The sequence below is a fragment of the Lachancea lanzarotensis genome, scaffold LALA0S11 (genome assembly GCF_000938715.1).
Source record: "Lachancea lanzarotensis genome assembly LALA0, scaffold LALA0S11, whole genome shotgun sequence".
Lineage (NCBI taxonomy): Eukaryota > Fungi > Ascomycota > Saccharomycetes > Saccharomycetales > Saccharomycetaceae > Lachancea > Lachancea lanzarotensis.
The window spans coordinates 445,717-467,806 of NW_019212889.1; the positions used below are offsets into that span (position 1 = coordinate 445,717).

At 44.5% G+C, this 22,090-nt stretch overlaps 14 protein-coding genes across 14 annotated transcripts; 5 read left to right on the forward strand and 9 right to left on the reverse strand.

The window, feature by feature from the left end:
* Positions 1–257: 257 nt before the first annotated feature.
* Positions 258–1,391, forward strand: IDS2 (LALA0S11e04874g1_1; the record flags this gene model as incomplete). Its single annotated transcript, XM_022775312.1, has 1 exon — positions 258–1,391. One exon carries the CDS (start codon positions 258–260, stop codon positions 1,389–1,391), a length of 1,134 nt encoding a protein of 377 aa, XP_022630676.1.
* A 389-nt stretch (positions 1,392–1,780) lies between these two features.
* Positions 1,781–2,638, forward strand: SFH5 (LALA0S11e04896g1_1; the record flags this gene model as incomplete). Its single annotated transcript, XM_022775313.1, has 1 exon — positions 1,781–2,638. One exon carries the CDS (start codon positions 1,781–1,783, stop codon positions 2,636–2,638), a length of 858 nt encoding a protein of 285 aa, XP_022630677.1.
* A 92-nt stretch (positions 2,639–2,730) lies between these two features.
* Positions 2,731–3,885, reverse strand: BIO2 (LALA0S11e04918g1_1; the record flags this gene model as incomplete). Its single annotated transcript, XM_022775314.1, has 1 exon — positions 2,731–3,885. One exon carries the CDS (start codon positions 3,883–3,885, stop codon positions 2,731–2,733), a length of 1,155 nt encoding a protein of 384 aa, XP_022630678.1.
* Positions 3,886–5,330: 1,445 nt separating this feature from the next.
* LALA0_S11e04940g (LALA0S11e04940g1_1) lies at positions 5,331–5,687 on the forward strand (the record flags this gene model as incomplete). Its single annotated transcript, XM_022775315.1, has 1 exon — positions 5,331–5,687. The coding sequence occupies one exon, from the start codon at positions 5,331–5,333 to the stop codon at positions 5,685–5,687; it is 357 nt and encodes a 118-aa protein (XP_022630679.1).
* Positions 5,688–6,193: 506 nt separating this feature from the next.
* On the forward strand, positions 6,194–6,670 carry TIM17 (LALA0S11e04962g1_1; the record flags this gene model as incomplete). The annotated part of the gene is made up of 1 exon (XM_022775316.1): positions 6,194–6,670. The coding sequence occupies one exon, from the start codon at positions 6,194–6,196 to the stop codon at positions 6,668–6,670; it is 477 nt and encodes a 158-aa protein (XP_022630680.1).
* A 275-nt stretch (positions 6,671–6,945) lies between these two features.
* YAK1 (LALA0S11e04984g1_1) lies at positions 6,946–8,976 on the reverse strand (the record flags this gene model as incomplete). The annotated part of the gene is made up of 1 exon (XM_022775317.1): positions 6,946–8,976. One exon carries the CDS (start codon positions 8,974–8,976, stop codon positions 6,946–6,948), a length of 2,031 nt encoding a protein of 676 aa, XP_022630681.1.
* Positions 8,977–10,552: 1,576 nt separating this feature from the next.
* On the forward strand, positions 10,553–11,146 carry RPB4 (LALA0S11e05006g1_1; the record flags this gene model as incomplete). Its single annotated transcript, XM_022775318.1, has 1 exon — positions 10,553–11,146. One exon carries the CDS (start codon positions 10,553–10,555, stop codon positions 11,144–11,146), a length of 594 nt encoding a protein of 197 aa, XP_022630682.1.
* Positions 11,147–11,194: 48 nt separating this feature from the next.
* LALA0_S11e05028g (LALA0S11e05028g1_1) lies at positions 11,195–12,472 on the reverse strand (the record flags this gene model as incomplete). The annotated part of the gene is made up of 1 exon (XM_022775319.1): positions 11,195–12,472. One exon carries the CDS (start codon positions 12,470–12,472, stop codon positions 11,195–11,197), a length of 1,278 nt encoding a protein of 425 aa, XP_022630683.1.
* Positions 12,473–12,781: 309 nt separating this feature from the next.
* Positions 12,782–13,594, reverse strand: UTP30 (LALA0S11e05050g1_1; the record flags this gene model as incomplete). The annotated part of the gene is made up of 1 exon (XM_022775320.1): positions 12,782–13,594. One exon carries the CDS (start codon positions 13,592–13,594, stop codon positions 12,782–12,784), a length of 813 nt encoding a protein of 270 aa, XP_022630684.1.
* Positions 13,595–14,007: 413 nt separating this feature from the next.
* Positions 14,008–15,198, reverse strand: LALA0_S11e05072g (LALA0S11e05072g1_1; the record flags this gene model as incomplete). Its single annotated transcript, XM_022775322.1, has 1 exon — positions 14,008–15,198. One exon carries the CDS (start codon positions 15,196–15,198, stop codon positions 14,008–14,010), a length of 1,191 nt encoding a protein of 396 aa, XP_022630685.1.
* Positions 15,199–15,783: 585 nt separating this feature from the next.
* On the reverse strand, positions 15,784–16,974 carry LALA0_S11e05094g (LALA0S11e05094g1_1; the record flags this gene model as incomplete). The annotated part of the gene is made up of 1 exon (XM_022775323.1): positions 15,784–16,974. One exon carries the CDS (start codon positions 16,972–16,974, stop codon positions 15,784–15,786), a length of 1,191 nt encoding a protein of 396 aa, XP_022630686.1.
* A 387-nt stretch (positions 16,975–17,361) lies between these two features.
* Positions 17,362–17,980, reverse strand: LALA0_S11e05116g (LALA0S11e05116g1_1; the record flags this gene model as incomplete). The annotated part of the gene is made up of 2 exons (XM_022775324.1): positions 17,362–17,601; positions 17,957–17,980. The coding sequence occupies 2 exons, from the start codon at positions 17,978–17,980 to the stop codon at positions 17,362–17,364; spliced, it is 264 nt and encodes an 87-aa protein (XP_022630687.1).
* Positions 17,981–18,593: 613 nt separating this feature from the next.
* TRM2 (LALA0S11e05138g1_1) lies at positions 18,594–20,384 on the reverse strand (the record flags this gene model as incomplete). Its single annotated transcript, XM_022775325.1, has 1 exon — positions 18,594–20,384. One exon carries the CDS (start codon positions 20,382–20,384, stop codon positions 18,594–18,596), a length of 1,791 nt encoding a protein of 596 aa, XP_022630688.1.
* An 821-nt stretch (positions 20,385–21,205) lies between these two features.
* RHO4 (LALA0S11e05160g1_1) lies at positions 21,206–21,916 on the reverse strand (the record flags this gene model as incomplete). The annotated part of the gene is made up of 1 exon (XM_022775326.1): positions 21,206–21,916. One exon carries the CDS (start codon positions 21,914–21,916, stop codon positions 21,206–21,208), a length of 711 nt encoding a protein of 236 aa, XP_022630689.1.
* Between the last annotated feature and the right edge of the window lie 174 nt (positions 21,917–22,090).

Here is a 22,090-nt window from a genome sequence, read left to right on the forward strand (position 1 = left end):
ATTTCCACCACTGTGTTTGTATCACATGATCTGAGACTCGGTAATTAAATTGACATGTACATCTTGTTCAAGAGACACTAAGGCGGTACAACTCCGTCAAAATAGCATTGAAGGGCCGCATTCGGAGCTGTATTAGCAGCTTGAACTTGTTTTCAGGCTTTTACTGGCTGTTAGTCCTTTTTTTTTTTAGCTTTTTCGTCTACTTTTGGAGAAGTGGACCAACTTCCTTTTTTTAAGGTAGCAGACATACAACATCAATGGAATTTCTGCCGGATGACTTGGCATCGGCGGTGAGAAAGTCGTGGTCGGATCCAGCAGTTACCGAGGGGCTGGATTCTCCTATCGGAACCCCACGTGGAACGCCCAGAAGCTCGGAAGGACGTGGATCGATGTCCCTGGATTCAGGCTCACCGGTGGACTATCAGCTTTTGAACCACCACTATGCGAGCTCCGACGTGAACAGAAAAACTAGCGTTCAAGAAGAGATTTCAGAAGTCATAGGCAGTATGGATCCGTCAACTTATCCTCCTGTTCCTCAAACCACGCGCAGAAAATCTATAGAAGAAGTCTCGAAAATACGCCAGTGGTTAAACCCTCGCAGCTCATTTTCGGGAGTTTCCAGCGAAGAACCTCTTTTGTATACTGATAATATGTCCCAGAAATGCTGGGTTACTGTTGTGGAAACAGAAGACGACTACTGGCCAATTTTGGTTTTACAGCACTCTTTGATTAGTAGCGGATCACGCTACAGACTGCTGGTACTCTATACTGAAGAGAACAAGACCGTTGCGACGCATTTGGCACACCACAGCATCGAAACATGGAAGGCGACGGATATCGCGCCCATTCTGGTGTCGTCATCTTCAGCGATGCCAGCAGCGGTGGTCTCTGACCTGCCGCCGTCTTCAAGATGGTGCAAGCTACTGCCTTTTGTTTCGCTAGCAAATACCTTCGATCTGGTTTGCTACCTCTCGCCACGTTCATTTGTGTTGTCTAATATTGATGAACTGCTTGACTCTGAAGTGGTATCTTCTGAGATCGACAACGAAACATGCGTGCTGCTGACAAACTCGATGCAAGATTCTCCCACTGTCATGGTTATCCGTCCCAACAGAGAAATCGATGCCTGCATTCGCGAATACATGACGGTTTACACAGATGCAGAAAACAACGGAAAGTGGTCCAAGCTGCGAGGCTCAAACGATGCTACTGTACTAAGAGAGTTATTTCACGAATCCTGGGGGATCGTGGCCTCTGAATACTGTCACACGGGACTTGACAGCGTGCCGGCACATGCCAAACTCGTGGAATGCAGCACAACACAACCATGGAAGGCTACGGACAACATCAGCACACTATGGCAGCGTGCATACAGTCAAGTCAACCCATAGTCTTAAACACTGCTTTTCACGGCAAGTCCGCCTGACCATTTACAGTTCTTCTACCCATCGTTGCTAGCTCTGCAAGTGTGTGTAGGTGGTGATTAAATAAGGTTTTAGTTAATGCTGATATTATATCGAACTTCACCGTGTTGGCAGTCTTCTTTATCATGGTGTTCACTGTCCAAATCCTAGGATTGAGATTGAATACCAGGTTCAACGGTAAAGTTCTTCAAGTTCTGTTCTTAAAATTCGAATCCGAGACCTTAACATAAATAAATTCGAAAACGGTAGGCATCATTAAACCTATGATCTTACTTAAAGGTAACACTCAGGAAGAAACTATATTTTAGAAGAACAACGTTGATAGCGCCCAAATTCTTTGTGTTGATCTTTATACCATGCAATTCGCTAATGATTTGGAGCGGAAAGCTTTTGACAAGCTGGTAAAGAACCTGCCTACATTGATTGAACAAAAATGCCATGGCCACGATGAGCTATACGGTCATAAGCTTTTGCCAGGAGAATATTACGAGGAAACAATTGCGCACGCTCTGGTGTACAAATTCTGTAAAGCGTACAAGTTTGAGTACGAGGCAGCAGCTTCTGCGCTATGTAGTACTTTGAACTGGAGAAAAGAATTCGACCCATTGAGTGCTGCTTTTAGCGAACGTCACGACGAAACTTTAACGAAAATAGGTGTGCTAACCAAATATCCTGAAGAGCAGGCCAACAGGAAAGTTGTGACCTGGAATTTATATGGGACTTTGGCCAAGCAGACGCATGTTTTCAAAGACATCAACAAGTTTCTGCGGTATCGAATTGGACTGATGGAACGGTCCATTGGCTTGCTGGATTTTGACGATGAGTCAAACAACTATGTGGCACAAGTTCACGATTACGATGGCGTTTCTATGTGGAGAATGGATCCTCAGATCAAAAAGTGCACAAAACAAGTTATTGCCGTTTTTCAAGAACATTACCCAGAGTTGCTGTCTGCCAAGTTTTTCATCAATGTGCCTAGCCTGTTGACGTGGGTTTACGATGTGGTTATGAAGTTTGTGAGTGAAGACACTAGAAAGAAATTCGTGGTGCTAAACGATGGTACCAAGTTGGGCCAATATCTTCCATCTGCTCCGTCCATTCTTTATGGCGGTAAGTCCAAAGAAACGCTACAGGCCCAAAATGTCCTTGAAGTGAGGCCGACCGACTATACACTTCATCTGTTCCAGCAGAAAGTATCTGCGGATGTCGAGTAATCAGGCAGACGTTGCGTGTATCCATAACCTGTGATAAATAATTTACTGAAACTACGACATTTTATATTTGTTTCGGTTGCTTTCTACTAGTATTAGGCGGATCCTTGCGCTGCAGCGGCTCTCTGGTCGGCATTGTATTCGAAGCTTTGCATTGGCTCCAACCCCCATTTGGCTAACATTGCTTTGTCTTCGTCCCAACCGTTACACATGGTAGTCAACATCTTTTTACCAGTGAAAATGGCATTACAACCAGCTTGGAAACACAGGAATTGTTCTGTTTCTTTCATTGTGTATCTTCCTGCTGCCAATCTAATAATTGCGCGTGGCATGGTAATCCGCGCTGTTGCGACAGTTCTCAAGATATCGTCAAACTTAAGCTTCTTGGCATCTGATTTTTTCAAGTCTTCTGCCATTGGAGTACCGTTGATGGGAACTAGCCTATTTATCGGCAGTGATTCTGGATGTGGGGTCATGTTAGCCAGAGTGTGAATGAACCCTACGTGATCTTCTTCGGTTTCTCCCAGCCCTAAAATACCACCAGTGCAGGCTTTTATGCCTGCAGTTTGCACATTTTTGATGGTATTCAAACGAGCGTCATAGGATCTGGAGGTAATGACTTTTGGATAATGTTCTCTGGAGGTATCGATGTTGTGATTGTAAGCGGTCAAACCGGCTTCTTTGAGCTGCTTTGCTTGGTCTTCATTGACCATTCCTAGTGTCACGCATGTTTCCATTCCCATAGCGTTGACTTTGGTGACCATTTCGGAGATTTTGCGCAACCCAGATTTACGACCCTGCATATCTCTCCAGGCTGCTCCCAAACAAAACCTAGTCGAACCGTTTTTCTTGGCCTCTTCTGCCTCTTTCAACACCGAATCTAGTGCAACGAGTTTTTCAGCCTGTACTCCGGTGTCGTAACGAGATGACTGAGCGCAGTATTTACAATCTTCTGAGCAACCACCGCTTTTTATGTTCATCAAAGTACACAATTGCACTTTAGTTGGGTCGTGCCATTTGCGATGTTGCAATTGAGCCGAATGCACCAGTTCCAGCAATGGCGTGTTGTAAATTTCTCGTAGCTGCTCTTTGCTCCATACATTGCTAGGTTCCTGCAGAGACAATGCCATTTGCAATGTTGAAGTTGAAACCGGTGGTACAACGGCAGAATCCGTGGCTACGCGAGTAGCAGTTGCCGCAGCACCTTTCAGCTTGTTGGACGTTGAAATAAAGCGTCTGACTACCGACATAACGAAAATATGCTACTTTTTACACACTATGATGAGCTGCTGGAGAGTAAACGCAGTGTAGAAGTTTTCCAAGCTGGCATCAAGAACTGAACAGTGGGTCCCATGTCCGCTTCTCGAAAGTTACTGGTCCCTTTTTATAGGCATACGGACCAGCCTCGAGCCAGATCACTGGTTCAAATCATGTTGGATTTTTTATAACAGGATGATTAAACCAAACGACCATTGAGTCGTAATGAGATGACTCAAGAAATTGAGTCAAGCCGGCAAAGAACTACAATCGAAACAGAAGATAAACAACAAACGTGATAGAGATAGCGTTAGCCACCACGTTGTACAAGATGTGCATGGTATGAGTGAGTGTTGGGATGTCGAAAGACTGCTTGAGAATTAATCGACTATTGAGCTTGTCATGGGCTCGGAGTCACGAAGGTAAATAGTGACAAACGTCGAAGCAAAGAAAGATCAGCCGGTTGATGCACTAGCATGGCAAGACGTCCTTGGATGACACAATGTGGAATGTTAAGATGGCAAGGGAGAGTCAAGGAAGCTTTGGAATCTTAGACCCGTTGTCGTGCAAGCTTGAGTAAAAAAGAAACAACTTAGAAGTGACCGATACACACAACGAAATTTGGACGCATCCTGAGAAGACCTTTGAAGGCCGAGAAAGTACCTTTTGTGAAGCGGACATGGGTTCCACCCACTGTTTGATTCTTGTTACCAGCTTTGAAAAATCGAATCACGTGATCAATAATTGCTCGATACTTCCTAAACCATTGCAGCAAGATTATTACCATCACAACGAATACGATAGCTCACCCCAACACTAGAAGCACCAACAGCTCTCCATGTATCTGTATAACCTTTCAGTGCTTGAGATGCTATATCACTATATACGAACAAGACTGATTCACGTCAAATCGGTTTTCCTTACCTTCAACCCACGAATCAACTAAGACCTCTCCAGCCACCTTACCTCTAAATTGTCTCTCTCACAGCTTCCGTTCCGCCACTTCTTCAAATCTCCATATCTCTTCCAGGGCGTCACGAAAACATAAAAACGATAAGAAACTCACATACATAAAATAACAACTCATCCATTTTTCCGCATCTGCATCTCGCGGAAGACTCCACACTCCGTACCCTCCCAACTTCTCCAGGATATACACCCTTCATTTACCTTTATCATCGCCAATGACAGTTTATTAGCAAGCACGTGATATACACGTGACCACTAATGATTCTAGAAATCTCTGGAAATTAACGTGCATATTCCCTAATACGCGACAGCTGTATAAAAGGCCAATGACGCGCACACAGCTCATCCCTTCTTATTTTGAAAGAAAGCAAGAACTATTAAACACTTCAGAAAGGCGCTAACAAGTGGTAGCTTATTCGATGACTTAAGAATACTCAGTCTGACGCACGATATTACACACTTGCACACCATGAGGATCCAAAAACCAGCGAGAAATCTGAAGAAATCAAGAAATTTGGGGAATTTCCGGAAAATGCACTCCGTCTCAACGGATCATCCCCGTCAGGGCGTACTAGTGGACGAAATGTACAGTGATTTGCTGCCGCAACAGCCGACAGGGGTGTACTTTTTGCTGGAAGTACACACCCAAGAAACCGGACTTACTCCGCATGAGATCGTAGAAGTGGCTGACGAAAACCAAGATCCGGCAGTCAATGTGCACGCAGACGTGGAAGTGGAGGAAATTCTTTCACCCGGTGAAAGAACCTACGATGATCACAACCGCGCTCATCGCGATGACGAGGACATCGAAATGCACGATGGGTGAAAAATTAAGAAATGGGCTGGAGTAGACTGTGAGAAAGTGGAGATAGGGATCCCAAGAAGGGCGAAATATGGAACTCACTACTCTCACACTGCTTGCTCTCGAAAGAAACACCCAAACACAACAAAATCACCAAATCACGTGCAAATAACATCACGAATTACGAACAAAATGATGAGTCTAATGTCACATCTAACGAACCACTTTTTTTTTCAAATTTAAAATTTTCGTATTCAACATCAATGGCGAGAAAAAGATCGACTGGCTACGATTGATAGTTTCGATTTTTGAGATCTGAGACATACTAGGAATACTCTTAGACTCTTCGTTTCACCACAGCTACCGAGTTAATCTCCACTGCTTTCAACTCACTGATCTTTTGGTCTTTCAGCTCCCGTTTTCAGTTTCAATTTTGACGCATTTCTCGTAAGGGAAAGTGATCACATTCGATAACAAAGATTGAACTCACAAGAGTTTTTGTAACCAAACACACCTTCTAATAGCCAAATATGTCGGCAGATCATACTAGAGACCCATGTCCCGTGGTGATTTTGAGTGATTTTGGTGGTGCCTTTGCCATGGGTGTCATCGGTGGGTGCGTATGGCACGGTATCAAAGGTTTTAGAAACTCACCCATGGGAGAACGCCATTTAGGTGCGGTCAGTGCCATCAAAGCTAGAGCCCCCGTGGTGGGTGGTAATTTTGGTGTATGGGGTGGTCTCTTTTCGACGTTTGATTGCGCTGTCAAGGCTGTGCGTAAGAGAGAAGATCCTTGGAACGCCATAATAGCCGGTTTGTTCACCGGTGGCTCCTTGGCCGTCAGAGGCGGCTGGAGGCACACCAGAAACAGTGCCATCATGTGTGGCTGTCTATTGGGTGTTATGGAGGGTGTGGGTCTCATGTTCCAAAGATACGCCGCATGGCAGGCCAAGCCAATGGCTCCACCTTTACCCGAACCTCAGCAACCTCAGGCTTTGGGCGCTTAAACGCCTTATATGCTTACCTAACACTATCGTGTCATGACTTGCTGCCGCATATGGAGTAGCTTCTTTCCAACTATATTATTTCGACATGCATACGAAGCTTCCGATCCTCTATCATGCGCACAACTCCCTTCCCCACCATGTATATATATACACACACACACACAAACGCTTTGTAATGAGAACAACAACTTTCACTATTGAATATGTTTATAATCTTTATTCGAGAAGAGGCCCTCCCTCCGCATCAGTAGCGTTCCAAAGAGGTGGGAACATTGTCAATCGCCAATTTTCAATTTGTTGATCTCAGATGAGGCAGTTCTATCGTGTACCAAAGGTGCTTTTCCTGCTGCTCTCGGCTCGGTACCAGGTGGATACCATTCACCCGTGAATGGTTGCTGGGTAATAAAAGGGTGCATGGCCGCTTGTGGCGGTGTCCATCTCTCTAGTGGGTTCAAATCCAGTAAACCCTTCAAAAAATGCGTCAAGCATTTCCGGTCTAACTTCTCTTTCTCCACCAGCTGTTGCGAACCTAGTAGTTTTTTGGATAGTCGATAATTATCGATAATGTCTTCCAACTTGTTCCATTTGAAATATTGTTTCCCAACGGTCTCATTGCTGTGAAAATCCATGTTGTAATCGTCCACGGTCTTCACCTCCCAAGACTTCCCGTCATCCTCTGATTTGGTTAGGAAGTTGCATGAATTTCTGCCCATGTCAAGCATCCAAGTTGGTGGCAAACCTAGGGTATTAACTATTCTGGTGATTTGGTTAAACTCCGATGAACCCGGGAAAATCGGAATGCCCAGAAATAATTCTGCAATAATGCAGCCAAGGGACCACATATCGATACCCGTCGAATATGGAATCCCCAAAATCACTTCGGGCGCTCTGTAAAATCGCGACTGGATATATGTGTATAAAGTTCTCGACTCTTCGCATGCGGACCCAAAATCAATCACTTTCAATTCAGGCCTATCGAGTGAAACCAATAAGATGTTCTCTGGTTTCAAATCGCAGTGTATTAGCTTGTTGTCTTTCAAAACGCAAAGGGAGTCGAGTAATTGTCGAGCAAAAGTTCGAATCAAACTTATCGAAAGTCCGTGAAACTGATTTTGTTTGAGAAGTTCGTAAAGATTACTGCTCAATAGTTCAAAGACCAAACACAAATGATTTTTGTGAACAAAAGTCTCGTGCATGCGCAAGAAATGATGTTCCCCATTAGGATCAATCTTACTGTTCAGTAACTCAAGTATTTTAGCTTCCGTGATGCTCTGATTCAAATATTCGCTTTTCGATTTCACCACTTTAACCGCCACGATCTCTTTTGTCAACATATTTTGACATTTAACTACCTGACCAAATGTTCCCTGCCCTAATATGTCCAAGACCAAATATTTACGGTTTTGTTCGGTTCCCAAGACATCATTCACATATAGGATATAGTCGCTGTTGACGTTGTCAAAACCATTATTGTGCTTTCCATCGCTAGGTTTGGTCAGTACTCTCTTCGGGTTTCTAGAAGTCTGATAAGAAAAATCCGGCGAGCAAAGTGTATAGGTTGTAGTAAGTGCTTTTGTGAGAGCAATAAGTGGAGAAACGGTCTTAGAGTCCAATGATGCCCTTCTGTACTTTGGTGTAGCATTTAGGGTCGGACGCAAGTCGTGTTTTGACAAAATACGATGGGTTTGTGGCAATACAACAGGAAGAACATCGTCTTGCTGTCTTCGCAGCTGCTTCATGGGTGGTGACATTTGTAGCGGTACATGGCCGCCTGCATTATATGAGCTCAGTTTCCGATGAAAGGGCGACATTGGAGCATGAAATTGAACTTCTGGCAAAGCTGAAGCTGCTGCAGCAGCCGCCGCGGCAGCAGCGGCCGTGTTTGCCGTTGTAATTGGTGGTGGCGCAAATGCATGTTGTGGTGCCACGGCTACTGATTGTCGCCTATGCATTTCCTGGCCGTAGTTGGGATATCCTTGATACGGCAGAAAAGTGTGGTGAGGAGGTGGGAATGCATCAGGAGCTGGACCCGCCGCTCTTGGAGGCGGTATCACCAAGCTAGAGTTTCTCCTGCGAGCCCTGCTTATGAGCTCTTCTTCGTAAGTTGTGGGAAGTTGCTGTTGATGTGAGAAGACCAGGGAGTTCCGCTTCGAAGCTCCTGTATCGTGCCAGGGGTTTCTGAATCCGTAAGATGCCCCATTACCTGTGGCTGCCGCAGCAGCAGCAGCCTGTTGCAACTGCAGCTGCTGCTGTTGTGCGCTAGTCATGAATGCCGGATTCCAGAGGCCTTTATCTGACTCTGACATATAGCAAATCCAAGCCTATCCGAACCGGGGTTGGAAAGGCGGGAGAAAAATGCGGGGAATAAGAACACCCAAGTTAATTGGGATTTACAGCACGGTTAAATCTAAACTAAAAGTTGCTAGATGTGGGATGTGGTTTTTGGATGTCTTATGTCTAAAAATTGTATAGTTCAACAAAGAGCATTTTACCATGTGAGAGGGCCAGCAATTTGTTGATTTATGAACATACTCGTCACTATCAACGAAACACTTTCTGGTCATCAGTTCAAGAGTGTGACGCGAGTCTGCGATGTGTTTGAATTGTGAATTTGGGACGTATCGAGGAGCCTAAAAACGTATGGGGTTTTTGGTTTGAAAATTTGGGAGCTGGTAGAAGGCGGTGGTTTCGTGAAATTGATTTTACTTGATATGAAATTTTATTGAGAACTGAGATCTTCTTAGCGACGAGTTGAGCCTTTATATACTCGGAAATTATAGACTAGAACTTTCACTTCTTATCGCAGAGATGAGGGACTTGTAAATAAATTAATTAGAGGAATTCAGTACATTTAATTTTTTGGACTATTTAGAGAGCTTGAGTTGGGTGATATATTGTTAGAAGCTAGCAGGGGCTATGCATGAGCTTAAAAACAGCACAGAGGCTCAGTCAAGTTGGTTGGGAGATGTATTTTGAATGTGTGTTGGGTATATCGAAATGCCAATGACACTGGGAATTGATGTAATTAACTCCAGATCACTATGTACTTTTCTGGCCGAAGTGAGTAAATTTGCGATTTCTTGCCTTCCGGGTGGGCATAATGATGTTTTATCAGAATAAGAACAGCGTGTACTATAGTCAGTGAAGGGAATTGAACTGGTCGGTAGGTAATGTCGGAGAACGTACAATAGCGATGGTTCACGTGATATACCAGAAGTTTGTGACAGCGACGGGATTTTAAGCACAAATTAGCTAATAAAGCAACACTCGAACCATCCAATCGGCGTCCAAAATCCAACAACTTTCAATGCTAATCTTATTGTAGCATGTTCAACCAAATTGTCGCGCTTTATAAATATACGATTTCTATCATTTTTACCTTTCATTACTTATTTGTTATCATCTTACTTCAAAACGTCGTTGTTGCTTAGAGTGTTACGCGCGCAAGAACCGGGCCGCGGAATTAGTCAAAGGTTCGTCAGTCGGCGCAAACATAGACGTCTACTTCGATGCGCCTAATCGGATAACGCAGCTTACGGATTGTGAGGGGATGTAGATACCATGGTACGAATCTATTCCGGAAGTTGCTTGAATCTTCAAAAAATTGTTTACTCATGGAAAACTGGCACTATGAAACATCATTAGTAGCGTCCAGCTACTTATTCAAGCTCTCAAACCGCTCAGTAGCGAGAAATCTCACTTGCGTTACTGGTAGATCAGGTGTTAGATATTACAGCATCACGTTGTACGTTGGAAATAACGAATCTGTCGCCGTAATGAATTCGATTAGAGAAAGAGGACCCAGTCGATGAGTGCACACACCGTAATTCCATTGTCTCGACCACTAGCAGCTCACCAGGTCGTGCTAACATTCTAATCGCAATGAATATCTCCACATCTACGTTTTCAACCAAAAGAAGAGGACTGAAAAAGGTCGAAGAGGAAGAAAATGCTGCAACTTTACAACTTGGCGAAGAATTTCAACTTACTCAGGTAAACCATCAAGGACAAGAAGAAGAGCTGATCGCATTGAATCTGAGTGAAGCAAGACTGGTAATTAAGGAATCTTTGGAACTGCGTAAGAGACTTTTCAAACAATGGAATAAAAGAGACGATACAATGGAAACGGACGACGACGTTGATGGAGACGCACACACACAGAGCCACGAAAAAGAACTTCAAAATATTGATAAGCTTCTGGAGACAACCACAGGTGGGAACAACCAGGCGCTCAAGCAAACAATGGTGTATCTGACGAATTTCTCACGCTTCAAAGACCAGGAAACTGTAACTGCTGTCACTCAGCTTTTGCAAAGCACAAATCTGCACCCATTCGAGATCTCGCAACTCGGATCTCTTTCTTGTGAAGATGCCGATGAAGCCAAGACTTTGATCCCAAGTCTGGGTAATAAAATCTCGGACGACGACCTTGAAAGAATATTGAAGGAGCTGTCAAATCTCGAAACGTTGTATTAAGACTTTTCATGTATTACAATAGTGCTATTCAGATAAAGAAGTACTGGCCTATATCGATGTGTGCTTCATGAAGTATTTGCCACCCCCGCTTTTCCACCATCTAGCCAGACAACTGTGCGCCTTGACGTCGATGTTGCTCTCGGCATTTGGATCACACATGCATCTTTGTCGCAGTCTAATACTATGGGCCGCTGGACAAGTTCCAAATGGAATGTGGTAATATCCCAGCTCATCGAAATGAATTATCTCGTCTTGCCGGAGAAGAAGAGCAACAGCAATAGAATGAACTGGAGCGTCACCCCATCGCTCTAGATAAAAACCCTTTCTCTGGTCTAGGTGCTCGAAAAAGTTCAGGTACTCTTTGCTCCTGAAAAACGAAAGATCGCCGATCTCGAAATTTGACCAAAAATGACAGAGATTGTAGTTAGAATTCGATTGAATAATTGGCATTTCTAGTCCGATCATGCTATCGTCAGTAATGAAATCATAGCTATTGGTATCAAAATCAATCATATCAGGCTGATCTGCAATAAACTCTTCTACCGCATCCCACAACGTTGGAATAGTATCTTCATATTCATACATTGAGATGACAAAACCGTACTTTTTGCGCTGCTTCCGCATAATCTCGAAGGGGTCGTATGGGAAGTCGCAGTAGTATTGTACATCCGGCTCGACACGGAAGTAGTACTGATATCTATCCAGTAGCGTTTGCCTGAAGAAGAATCCAGAATTGAAGCGGCACATATTTCTATAGGATTTAGAACCACCGTAGATAATTCCCTTCTCATGCATCAGTTGTAGATTACTTTCGAATTCCTCTTCGTCTATGAAGCTTGGCTTATCCCAATCTGAGGTGGGTACTAGGCCGTAGAAGGTTTTTCCACTTGCCATTGCCGATGTTGCCTCGATAAAGTCATCATCAAATGGAACATCGTTCAAAAATGTCCAATCGTACTGGTATTTCCTGTTGAATCTGTCCTCTAGCGATCTCATAGATTTGAGGGCGCCTTCAATTTCCCAGTTCCGTACCAACATTAAAAGTGTCGCATTTTCTCTCTTGCTCTGGTAAGCATAGTCCCTGCTCAAATCTTTCTCATGGTCTTCAAGATAGCTATTCGTGGAAAGTTTCGGCAGGACCCGTGTTAGACCGAAACTCCTCTCTTGGTCAAACTTATGCAGTACATCAAAGCTTTTTTTGAAATACTCTCGTTCTTTTATGCGATGAGCTAAAGAAGTCGATATAACAGCGTGTGCAATGAATAGTAAATAGGCAAAGATTGCTGTGCATGATATGATTCCTCCTATTGTCACTCCTTTCTTCATGTGCTTTGTTTAGAGACCATTTCCCTTGACTAACGAGCATGATACTTTCGAGGTCAGCATATGCTCATATAAATATCAACATTTTGATGTACATCTGGCAACAGGATTGGGAAACTAGAAGAGATATGTATATGAGCTGTGAGATACAGCCGAATTAGCGTATATATGGGCTTGTACCTGAATTGTTTATCCTTGGTATGCTCCTTAGTCAAGTTCAAACTACAAATTTGTTGAACAGAAATGGAACCGATGATATATACGTTTCTTGGACATCGTTGGCTCGATTCAGTTGGAAAGATATCCATTTCATTACAATCGAAGTTCATCGTCTACAGTAACGGCAGCTTTTTTTTCCAGCCTGAGAATCGGCAAGCTCGTACTGTTACTAGTCTTGACGAAAATGCCCGATATGTCACCTCTGATGACGCCGCCCTGCGGTTTTTTGGATTTGTCGGTGAGAAACGAAACAACGTCCTGGATGTTGTGGACCATTTCTTGCGGTGTGTGTATGCCAACTTCACCAATTTTCACGCTCAGACAGTTATCAACATTTGGGACGTAAAATGTATTTTTGGCAATGCTTCTGATTTGAGCACGAACGTAGGAAGAGTCGCACTCTTCAGGAAGTTTCTGACCTTTGATTTTCGCATTGCGAGCCATTTGAACGATGAATGGTAGTTTTTTCTTACTGTGATAGAAAGCGCTTCCAAGAATCGAGGGAAGCAGATGATGCACTCTGTAGTCTGCGACCACCAAATCGTATTCCTTGAAGAGCTTATTAAGCTTGGAGCCACGGTATTTACCCTTGAGGTTTCTGACGGAAAGTACAGTTTTAAACAAATCTGCGGTAGCAGGATCCTCTGTCAGAGTTTTCCTATATAGCGTGGATGGATCTTTTGTGATGAGTAGAATTCGGAGGTCTCCAGGCTTGTGCATTCTGCATTTGGTGAGTGGGATAATACGCGGAACATGATCGTTTTTCAGGCCTATAGGCTTTTCCGTATTGATTACCATGTGTATGTTCTTGTCGTTGGACAGTTTTGGGTCGTTTTTACATCTTTCCACCAGAGATGTGAGAGCGTTAGTGGCTAGATTATCCTTATCAAGTTGTTTCAACGACATAAAGACGTTCAAGTTTTAAATGTGGAAGTTTGTACCGAACGTTTGACCAACTCTTGTTTACCTTTGTCGATCCAAGTCGATGAGATGCGATGTGATGAGATGAGATGAGATAAATGAGTACTGAAAAATTTCGATGCCCCAGAGACAGAACACATCTCCGGTCTGAGCGCTTGCAAGGGCGAACGTATATACAGGATGCATAGCTAAAAACCTAAGTGCATGTTTTTGCGAAGTATACATTGTTTATAACAAATAAATGCGACCAGTAAAAGTTTTCACGAGCACTTGCGTAGAGTTATGTTCCCGACAAGTTATCACAACTTGTTGTCAACGGAAGGTGGGAACGGGCCTTCGGCGCCTGGTCTGTGGCGGCTGAACATTAGGTGAAAGAAAAACACTTTTTCTTCTCACGCTTAATCGAACAACTCACTGATGTTAGCTGGAAGCTCTTCGATCTGGGTAGAGTAGAATCTTTCCAACTCTCTCATGGCACCAACGTCCTTGTTGGTGACAAAGTTGATAGCAATACCCTTACGACCGAAACGACCACCTCTACCAATTCTGTGGATGTAGTTCTCCTTGTTGGTTGGCAAGTCGTAGTTGATAACCAAGGAAACTTGTTGGACATCGATACCTCTGGCCAACAAGTCGGTGGAGATCAAGATTCTGGAAGAGCCGGTTCTGAACTCCTTCATGATGGTGTCTCTTTGCTGTTGTGGCAAGTCGGAGTAGATGGCAGAAACGGTGAAGTTGTCGGCGACCAATCTCTGAGTCAACTCCTCGACCTTTCTTCTGGTGTTGCAGAAAATGACGGCCTGGGTGACGGAGATGGAGTCGTACAAGTCACTCAAACAGTCGTACTTGTAGTCCTCTTCTTCGACGTTGATGAAGAACTGCTTGATACCTTCCAAAGTCAGTTCGTCCTTCTTGACCAAGATTCTGATAGGGTTTCTCATGAACTTGGTGGTCACTTCCAAAACGTCACCAGGCATGGTGGCCGATAGCAACACAACCTGGGTGGTTGGTGGCAAAAGGGTGAAGATCTTGTAGATCTGCTCCTTGAAACCGGAAGACAACATTTCGTCGGCTTCGTCCAAGATGAACATCTTGATGTGGTCGGTTCTGAATCTTCTGCGCTCAATCATGTCGAAAACACGACCTGGAGTACCCACAACGATCTGGGCACCGTCTCTGAGAGCCTCAGCGTCCTCCGTGAACGAAGTACCACCGATACAGGCGTGCACTTTAATGTCCATGTGGAAAGCCAATGCCATCACCACTTTCTGGATCTGTAGAGCCAATTCTCTGGTTGGGGCCAACATCAAAGCCTGAGGGGCCTTGACCTTTGGGTCGATCTGTTGCAAAGCTGCAATCGAGAAAGTACCGGTCTTACCGGTACCGGACTGAGCCTGGGCAAGCACATCGTGACCTTCAGTGATAGGCAAAATGGCACGTTGCTGAATGGCAGATGGGTCCACGAAACCGTAACCGTAGATACCTCTCAATAGCTCTTCTTTCAAGTTCAAGTCATCGAACTTGTACACGACCTTGTCGTAGTTGGTTTGAATCTGGGATTCTTCAACTTCCGTGATACCTTCAGACATATTGGGTGATTTACTTAGAGATCTGAGTCTGGCACTGTAAGAATGAGAAAGGAGATGTAGGTAGAGTGTTACAGCTCATCTTGGAAAAGTTTTATGATCTTAGTTAGAGTCCAGTTGAAAAATTTGCATTGCCAGCGCCGTACGAGACGAGTAAATGTACTCGAGTATAAATGCGTACACAATGACAAAATCCACCATGTCACATGATTGAAGTACTCGCAAAACATGAGTACACAAGCCGTATAAAATGACGACATTTTTTAAATCATGTGACTTCTTTTTATATCGTATTAAGTGATGGTGAATATTTAAAGAATTAAAGCTACTCGCATATAGATCTATCTATACGCTATGATATACGATCAGACAGAGGATCATAGAAATGAGAGTCAAGTCCGATGAGCAAAGGGAGATGGACAGAAGAGATGTAAAGTAGAGGAGAGAGAGAGAGAGAGGGAGGGAGAGAAGAGAGACGATGTTACCTATTAAAAATTCTGGTAACTCCTTCTCTACACGGCTCTCTTTTCACATGAAATCATCATCTTGCAAGTCCGCTAGTTGTAAGTCACAACTGGATGCTGCTAATCAGTCTGGGAAAACCCTCGTTGCATCGTGTCTGTCCGGATAAGACTCCCAGGGAAACACGGGGCTCGGTCCCAGCACCAGTTTAGGCAACTCGTCCTCGAGCAATTGGGTCTCCAGGTTCCATTCGAAATGAGGCTCCAAGTCCAGCGTTGCCGCCTCAGGAAGCCCGTTCGGTGGCGGTGGCTCCTTGGTGGCATCCCATTGTGGCGGCAAAAGGGGCACAGCACTCTCGCCCTCCTTCGAGTCATCGCTTTCATCATCTACAGTGGCATCTTTGGTTTTTGGCGGTTTGGGGTACTGTTCGACAAGCTGCAGATACAGACGCCACCACTGCTGACGATATTCGTCGTCCTTCTCGTCCGCCACGGTCTTCCAAGGCTTATTCTTCCCGATAAAATGCACCAATTTGATCTCATCTTTGAAATATTTCGCAGCTGGCGCGTTCTGGTATCCACCATTTGGAATTGTCATGTTATAAAAGAACGGTAACCGGATCCAGCCCGTTTCCGTTTCAGCATGCTGCTCTTTTTGGCACGCAGGGTTGAAGAACTGATTCAGCACTCCTTGGTCCGCACCATCGATGGATTCTGTGCTCAGAACAAATCGTGCCAAGCGCTCGTATACAGTCTTGTCTGGCACAAGTGTGAAGACCCCGCTGTTGAACAGATCAGGCCACCCGCAATCCGGACTTGCCCCGATTTCGTGGCTGGCCTGATTCTGCGTTGAGTCCAGGATGCCCTCTAAAAATGCGTTCACGGTGCTGTTCGCGTTCTTGTGGTCTACGAGCAGACAGTCACAGTCTAAGTACACAATTCGTGCAAACTGCGTGAGCCGCCAAAGCTCCAATTTTAAAAACGTAAATGACAGTTCTGGTCTGTCCAGCAGTTCCAGATTAGGTTTATTCAATTCCACAAGCGTTTCAGAGACATGCTCTGAGCTATTGACTGGGATCACCTGGTCATACAACAGGCCTAACAGTTCTACTTCGTAATGCCGGGCTTGATCCTCGAGTACTTGCGAACTTACCAGAATACAGGAGGTAAATTTAAGCAATTCCGTAGTCTCCTTCTCTTCCTTATTGTCGTTATCAGCTTCAATCGGGTTTGCAGCGTTTCGCAGCTGGTGGCCCAGCGTCAGTGCGCCTGGGATGTAGTCCTGCGAATACAGAAGCGTAATTATTGCAACAGACATCTCAATGACGACGGATAACTACTTCTGTGTTCATCAATATTGTTTAGTCTTACTTTCTTGGACTCGAGCACTTAATTTCCTGACCCTTAATATCTTATATAACTTATAACTACAGGAAGAAAAGTGAAGACAGTAAGTAAAGTATAATCCAGTTTCAGTACCAAGAGGGGACCCTTGTGAAAAGCGATAATATTCGATAACGATCAAACGTATATTAATTCAATGGTGCAGAAATCCACAACAGACGGAGAGACCGCCAATGCAGACAGAAAAAGAGATATACTTATTTCCCATAGGTTCCTGATTTGTGACAGATGAGTGATGGTGGGGTTTATTGTTGTAAGAGAAAAAACTGTGAGAGCACGTAGCTACCAACTGTGATTTCTTTTAACGGGAGTAAGACCACACGTTCTTCAACAAACCGTCGTTCTGAGCCAAACGGTTCAAAGAGTCGTCGGCCTCACCTCTGGCTCTGACGTAGCCGGAAAGAGCGTAAGTGATGAACTCACCTGGCACAGCACGGCCTTCTTCGTCAACCTTGGCAATGTTGATTTGCACAGAGGCGTGGTCCTTGGCCTTGACGATTCTGTTAGTGGCAGAGCACTTTCTTGGAACGTAAAGTTCGACCTGAAATGGAGTTAGTAATACGAACAACATAATATTGGCAAGAGGGAGTGCCTGTACTCGAAAAATGCAACAAGTGCATGCGCAATGTTTTCTTCACAGTTGGCTTCGTTCCACAGCTTTCTCAGTATGACATATCATTCCCGTAACACTAAATCGTTAGCAATCCTAGAAAGCTAATGGAACACAGCGAAACCAAACGAATCCATGTCCCTTTTACATCTGTCTGACCCACTGATAATTTGGCTTGTCATTTCTGCCGCTTTCAATAAACATGTCAACCAGCGGTTCCGGGTTCGTTCTCTGCTCATACAGGCCCTCCTACTTTCTTCTAAACTCTGCGGTTCTGCACACATACTAGTTGGCCTTTGTCGTTTTCCATTTTGGCTTTGGTTTGTGCGATGGGGTCCTAGATTCGATATCTGAACTGCTAGTTTCAATAGTATTGAACCTCCGGGCGTGTCAAAATTCAAGGTTTTCCAAAGTCCACATCTGTTCCCGTGCGTGGGTTCAGCCGTGTTCGGTGTGCGTAGGTGTTGTACCTCAAAACGACATTGAGATTTTTCAGTCATTGTTGAAAAAATTGAGTCACAGATGTGTGGGTGTAAGAGTATCAGGGACAGTCTCAACCACGTGTGAAAGGTCTAACGTTTCCAGCTGTTTCCAGTTTGTTTCCAGTATCCGATGTTTCCAGGATAGAGGCTTTCCATGGACGTCCCAGAAACCGGAACATTCATTCCACGCCAATCTCGTCCGCTGATGGAGGTGTATGGGTGTTCTGAGCTGTGCTGTCTCAAGCAAGATTGGCTGACTGTTGATGATGAGAAAGGGACGTTCAGCGTCAGCGTCAGCGAAGTGGGAAGGAACAACTCTCATGACAAACAATTAGGCGCTGCCACGATATTACAGCTACACGTCGAGAAGTCATCAAAGATTAGTCCTTCTCAAAACTTTTCACACAATAAATATACACAGCACGCTATCCTAACCTAATATCATACTCTCGTCAACACGCACACACTTTCGACATGATGAGTCTGTGGAAAGAAATCGAAACCACGTAGGCTCTCGATCTTGTAGTTTGGTCCATTGTCTGTGTCTTGCAAAAAGTATTGCACATCTCGAGCCTGAGAGTGCACGTTGCAGGAAATGTACACGATACGAGCTGGATTGTACACGGCGAGCTGCTTGAGAAAAACGTCGTCACAACCCTTCCTCGGAGGATCCAAAATCACCGATGTGCGGTCTTGCGGGGTGTCAATAGACGCAAAAATGCACTCGGCTTTCCCGACCACAAATTTGCAGTTTTCCACGCCGTTTGCGCGTGCGTTTCTTTCCGCAAAGGCCACCGAATCTGCGGATACCTCTACGCCGATCGCTTTATCAACACCCTTCGATGCTGTGATACTGAACAATCCCGAGCCGCAATAAGCATCAACTAGATAGTGCGGGTCCTCGGGTCTCGAACCCTGGATCTGAAGATTCTCACAAACATATTCGGTCACCTTACCCAGAATGCTATTGTTATTTTGGAAAAACTCACCCGCAGAAAACTCAAACGTATAGCCGTTGATGTATTCTGTAACAACCTGTCTCGAGTCCGTAACGCACGTCTTGGCCAGAGGCTTGTCTTCTGTCAGCTCCACAAAAGTTTTCTCTCCCGTTTCAAAATCTCGAGATGCCTCATCCAGTTGCTCTAAAACGCCTTTGCTGGGGTCTAAAACACGGGTGTTCTCTCTCAACAAAATAGTGGCACCGCGCTTGTAACTTTCGAAGTCGCGTTCAAACTTTTTACGCTCGTTAGCCATGCCGTGATTCAAAATTTCGGTTCCAATAACACATTCTTCGATGTCAAGGATGCTCCTGTTTCCACCCGCGTCAGTGTCACGCCAGCTGGGTCTGCCCTTCTGCCCGAATCCAAGCGGCGGCCTGTTCTCTAGTTTTTTTAGTTTTTTGGGCATGTCAAAATGCGGGGTCAACTTTGTCCTGTAGTCGTACATTTTAGGTGATGGTACAGTTGTGCCTATTTCCGGTACCAGATTTCCCTCGATGAGCTTTGGCGCAAAATACTTATAAGCGTTGAAAACTGTGTCTCTCTTCAGTCTGAGCTGCTCGTCGTATGACAAAAACTGAAATTGACAACCTGCGCATTTCCCGAAATATTTACATTTGATAAGTTCGTCTTTCCTCAAGGTAGAGTTATGCGTTACTTGCAGAAGATCGCTTTCCACATAATACGTATGCGTTTTGAATACTCGGATAGTCACTATGTCACCGGGCAAAGCAAATGGGATTACCACGACTTGCTTTTTATCACTTTCTGTTGGGTGATCAATTATTGCGAGCCCATCACCACTGGCACCAATTTGCAAAACAGAAACCCCACTAACCTCACGGTGATACTGCGAACTTACGGGCTCTCCAGCACTGGTCTTGTGATTGAGGACAGCTATCATGTCATTTTCGACTTGATCTTTGGTGAGTCCTTCCTTGGTCAAAAGTTCTTCAATTTCCAGCTGTAGTACACCCAGCGGAGATGTTTGATCGACCTTCTTAGGCTTGTATTTCCTCAGCTTTATCTTTTTCGTTTTGTTAGGTCTGTTGTCATTTTCCTTGACTGGCTGGTCCGTAGCTGGTCTTTTCAAGGTCGTCTCTTGAGCTAAACCTGGATTAGCTGTTGCAGGAAGAGACATTCTACTTATGTTTCTTATAAGCAGTCCCGATCGCGGTAAATTGAGTAAAGCCAATGGACGTCTTACTAGACTTACTAGACCTACGATGAGCATTCACGAGTACTGCTGATGAGCCGATGATCAATTTTTTTCAATTTAAGCTCATCTCAATCGATGGCCATAAAAATTTAAATTTCTTAGCCTTACAGCATAACCGAAAAATGGGAAAGATCGAGCAGTAGTGATGCTATCGAAAAGGAGTCGACCAAAGCGATATCTGTCAATCACTTTAAGTAAAAAAATGAATGCCGTATTCAACCGTTGTAGCAATAGTGCATAGGCCCAAATTCTATATGTAGCGAGACTTCCATATGAGAAGTAAGGCCGATGTCAAACACCCTAAACATGCAGTAGAGACACTTTAGGGCGCGACGACTCAGAACGGTCGAGCAAACTTCAATATCTGACGTTTAAAGCGTCCATCACTCATGATGTTGACCGTCTTGTGGCGTTTGACATTGATGTAGTGCTCAATATCTGCCTGAAATCCATATCTCTACCTTCAAACCGTCAAGCTCCCAGTAGCGATGAGTGAGGATGAAGTTCAAAGACCGTAGGTAATAGTCTCTTATTCACGTCGACAACATATCGAGATCACTCGGATTTTGGGGCTCAAAGTCGGACCGCTCGCTAGGTGCCAACACGGAACGCACAAAAATGACGTTTATCACAGGTTCAACTAATCAATCCAGAACTTCTCATTTTGTGAACAAAGGTGTCATTGATTCGAAATATGCCTTTGTTACAAAGAATCGCGTCTTGCTTGTGATCCCAAAACGCCAGTTGTTGAAGTCCTCCCCGAGATATCATGTTTCTCTCTTAGAGACAAGACCATTCCCTTGCTAGGTCTCTGAGGCTCTCAATAGCTCTCTAAATCACAAGATTGAGCACCGGTGTTTGCGCCGCCTTTTGTTTTTCTTGTTTCGCGCAAATGGTAGGAATTTTCTTCGTTCACTTGCTGAACTGTGCAATACAGCAGTCATAGCGGCACCAAAAACTTCGTCGATGTTGTGATGAGACTTGGCAGACGACTGGAAATGGCTAATCGCACCTACTTGCTGCGCCAATGTCTCCGCAATTGTGGGGTCCACCAGTTTGTCGAGCTGATCCAAGGCATACAGGTCGCTTTTGGTACCAACCAACATGATCGGCGTGTCGGGGCAGAAATGACGAACCTCGGGTATCCACAGTTCTTCTGCGTTGTGCAGCGACGTCTTGCTGTCGGCAGCATAGCACACCATCAAAAGGTCGACGTCTGTGTACGATAATGGTCGTAGCCTGTTATATTCTTCCTGACCAGCCGTGTCCCACAATGCCAGCTCAATCACTTTATTGCTCGGTCCTCTGATCCTAGTCACGTAGTTTTCGAAAACCGTCGGTATATATTCTTTTGGGAACCTTCCTTGCGTGTATGAGATCAAAAGGCAGGTTTTACCGACTGCACCGTCACCAACCACAACAATCTTGATATGATGATCTACCGATCTCTGTGCTGATTTGACCTTCTCGAAACTTGCAACATCCGTCAAGGTCCGCTCGAAAGGTGCTGGGTGCTTGTAATTGATAGCAGTGGTACTCAAACTCATTGTAATGCAGAGTTTCACTTTCAAGATATGTTTTGGCCAAAATGATGAACAACAGTGTTAACAACTGGTCGAGCTTTATAATTCAATCTCTCCGTTAGACGTGAAGTCCACAAGTTTACAAGTCCCCAAGTCTACAAGTGTCTGAGTTTCTATTCTGTATCTAGTTATTACGCA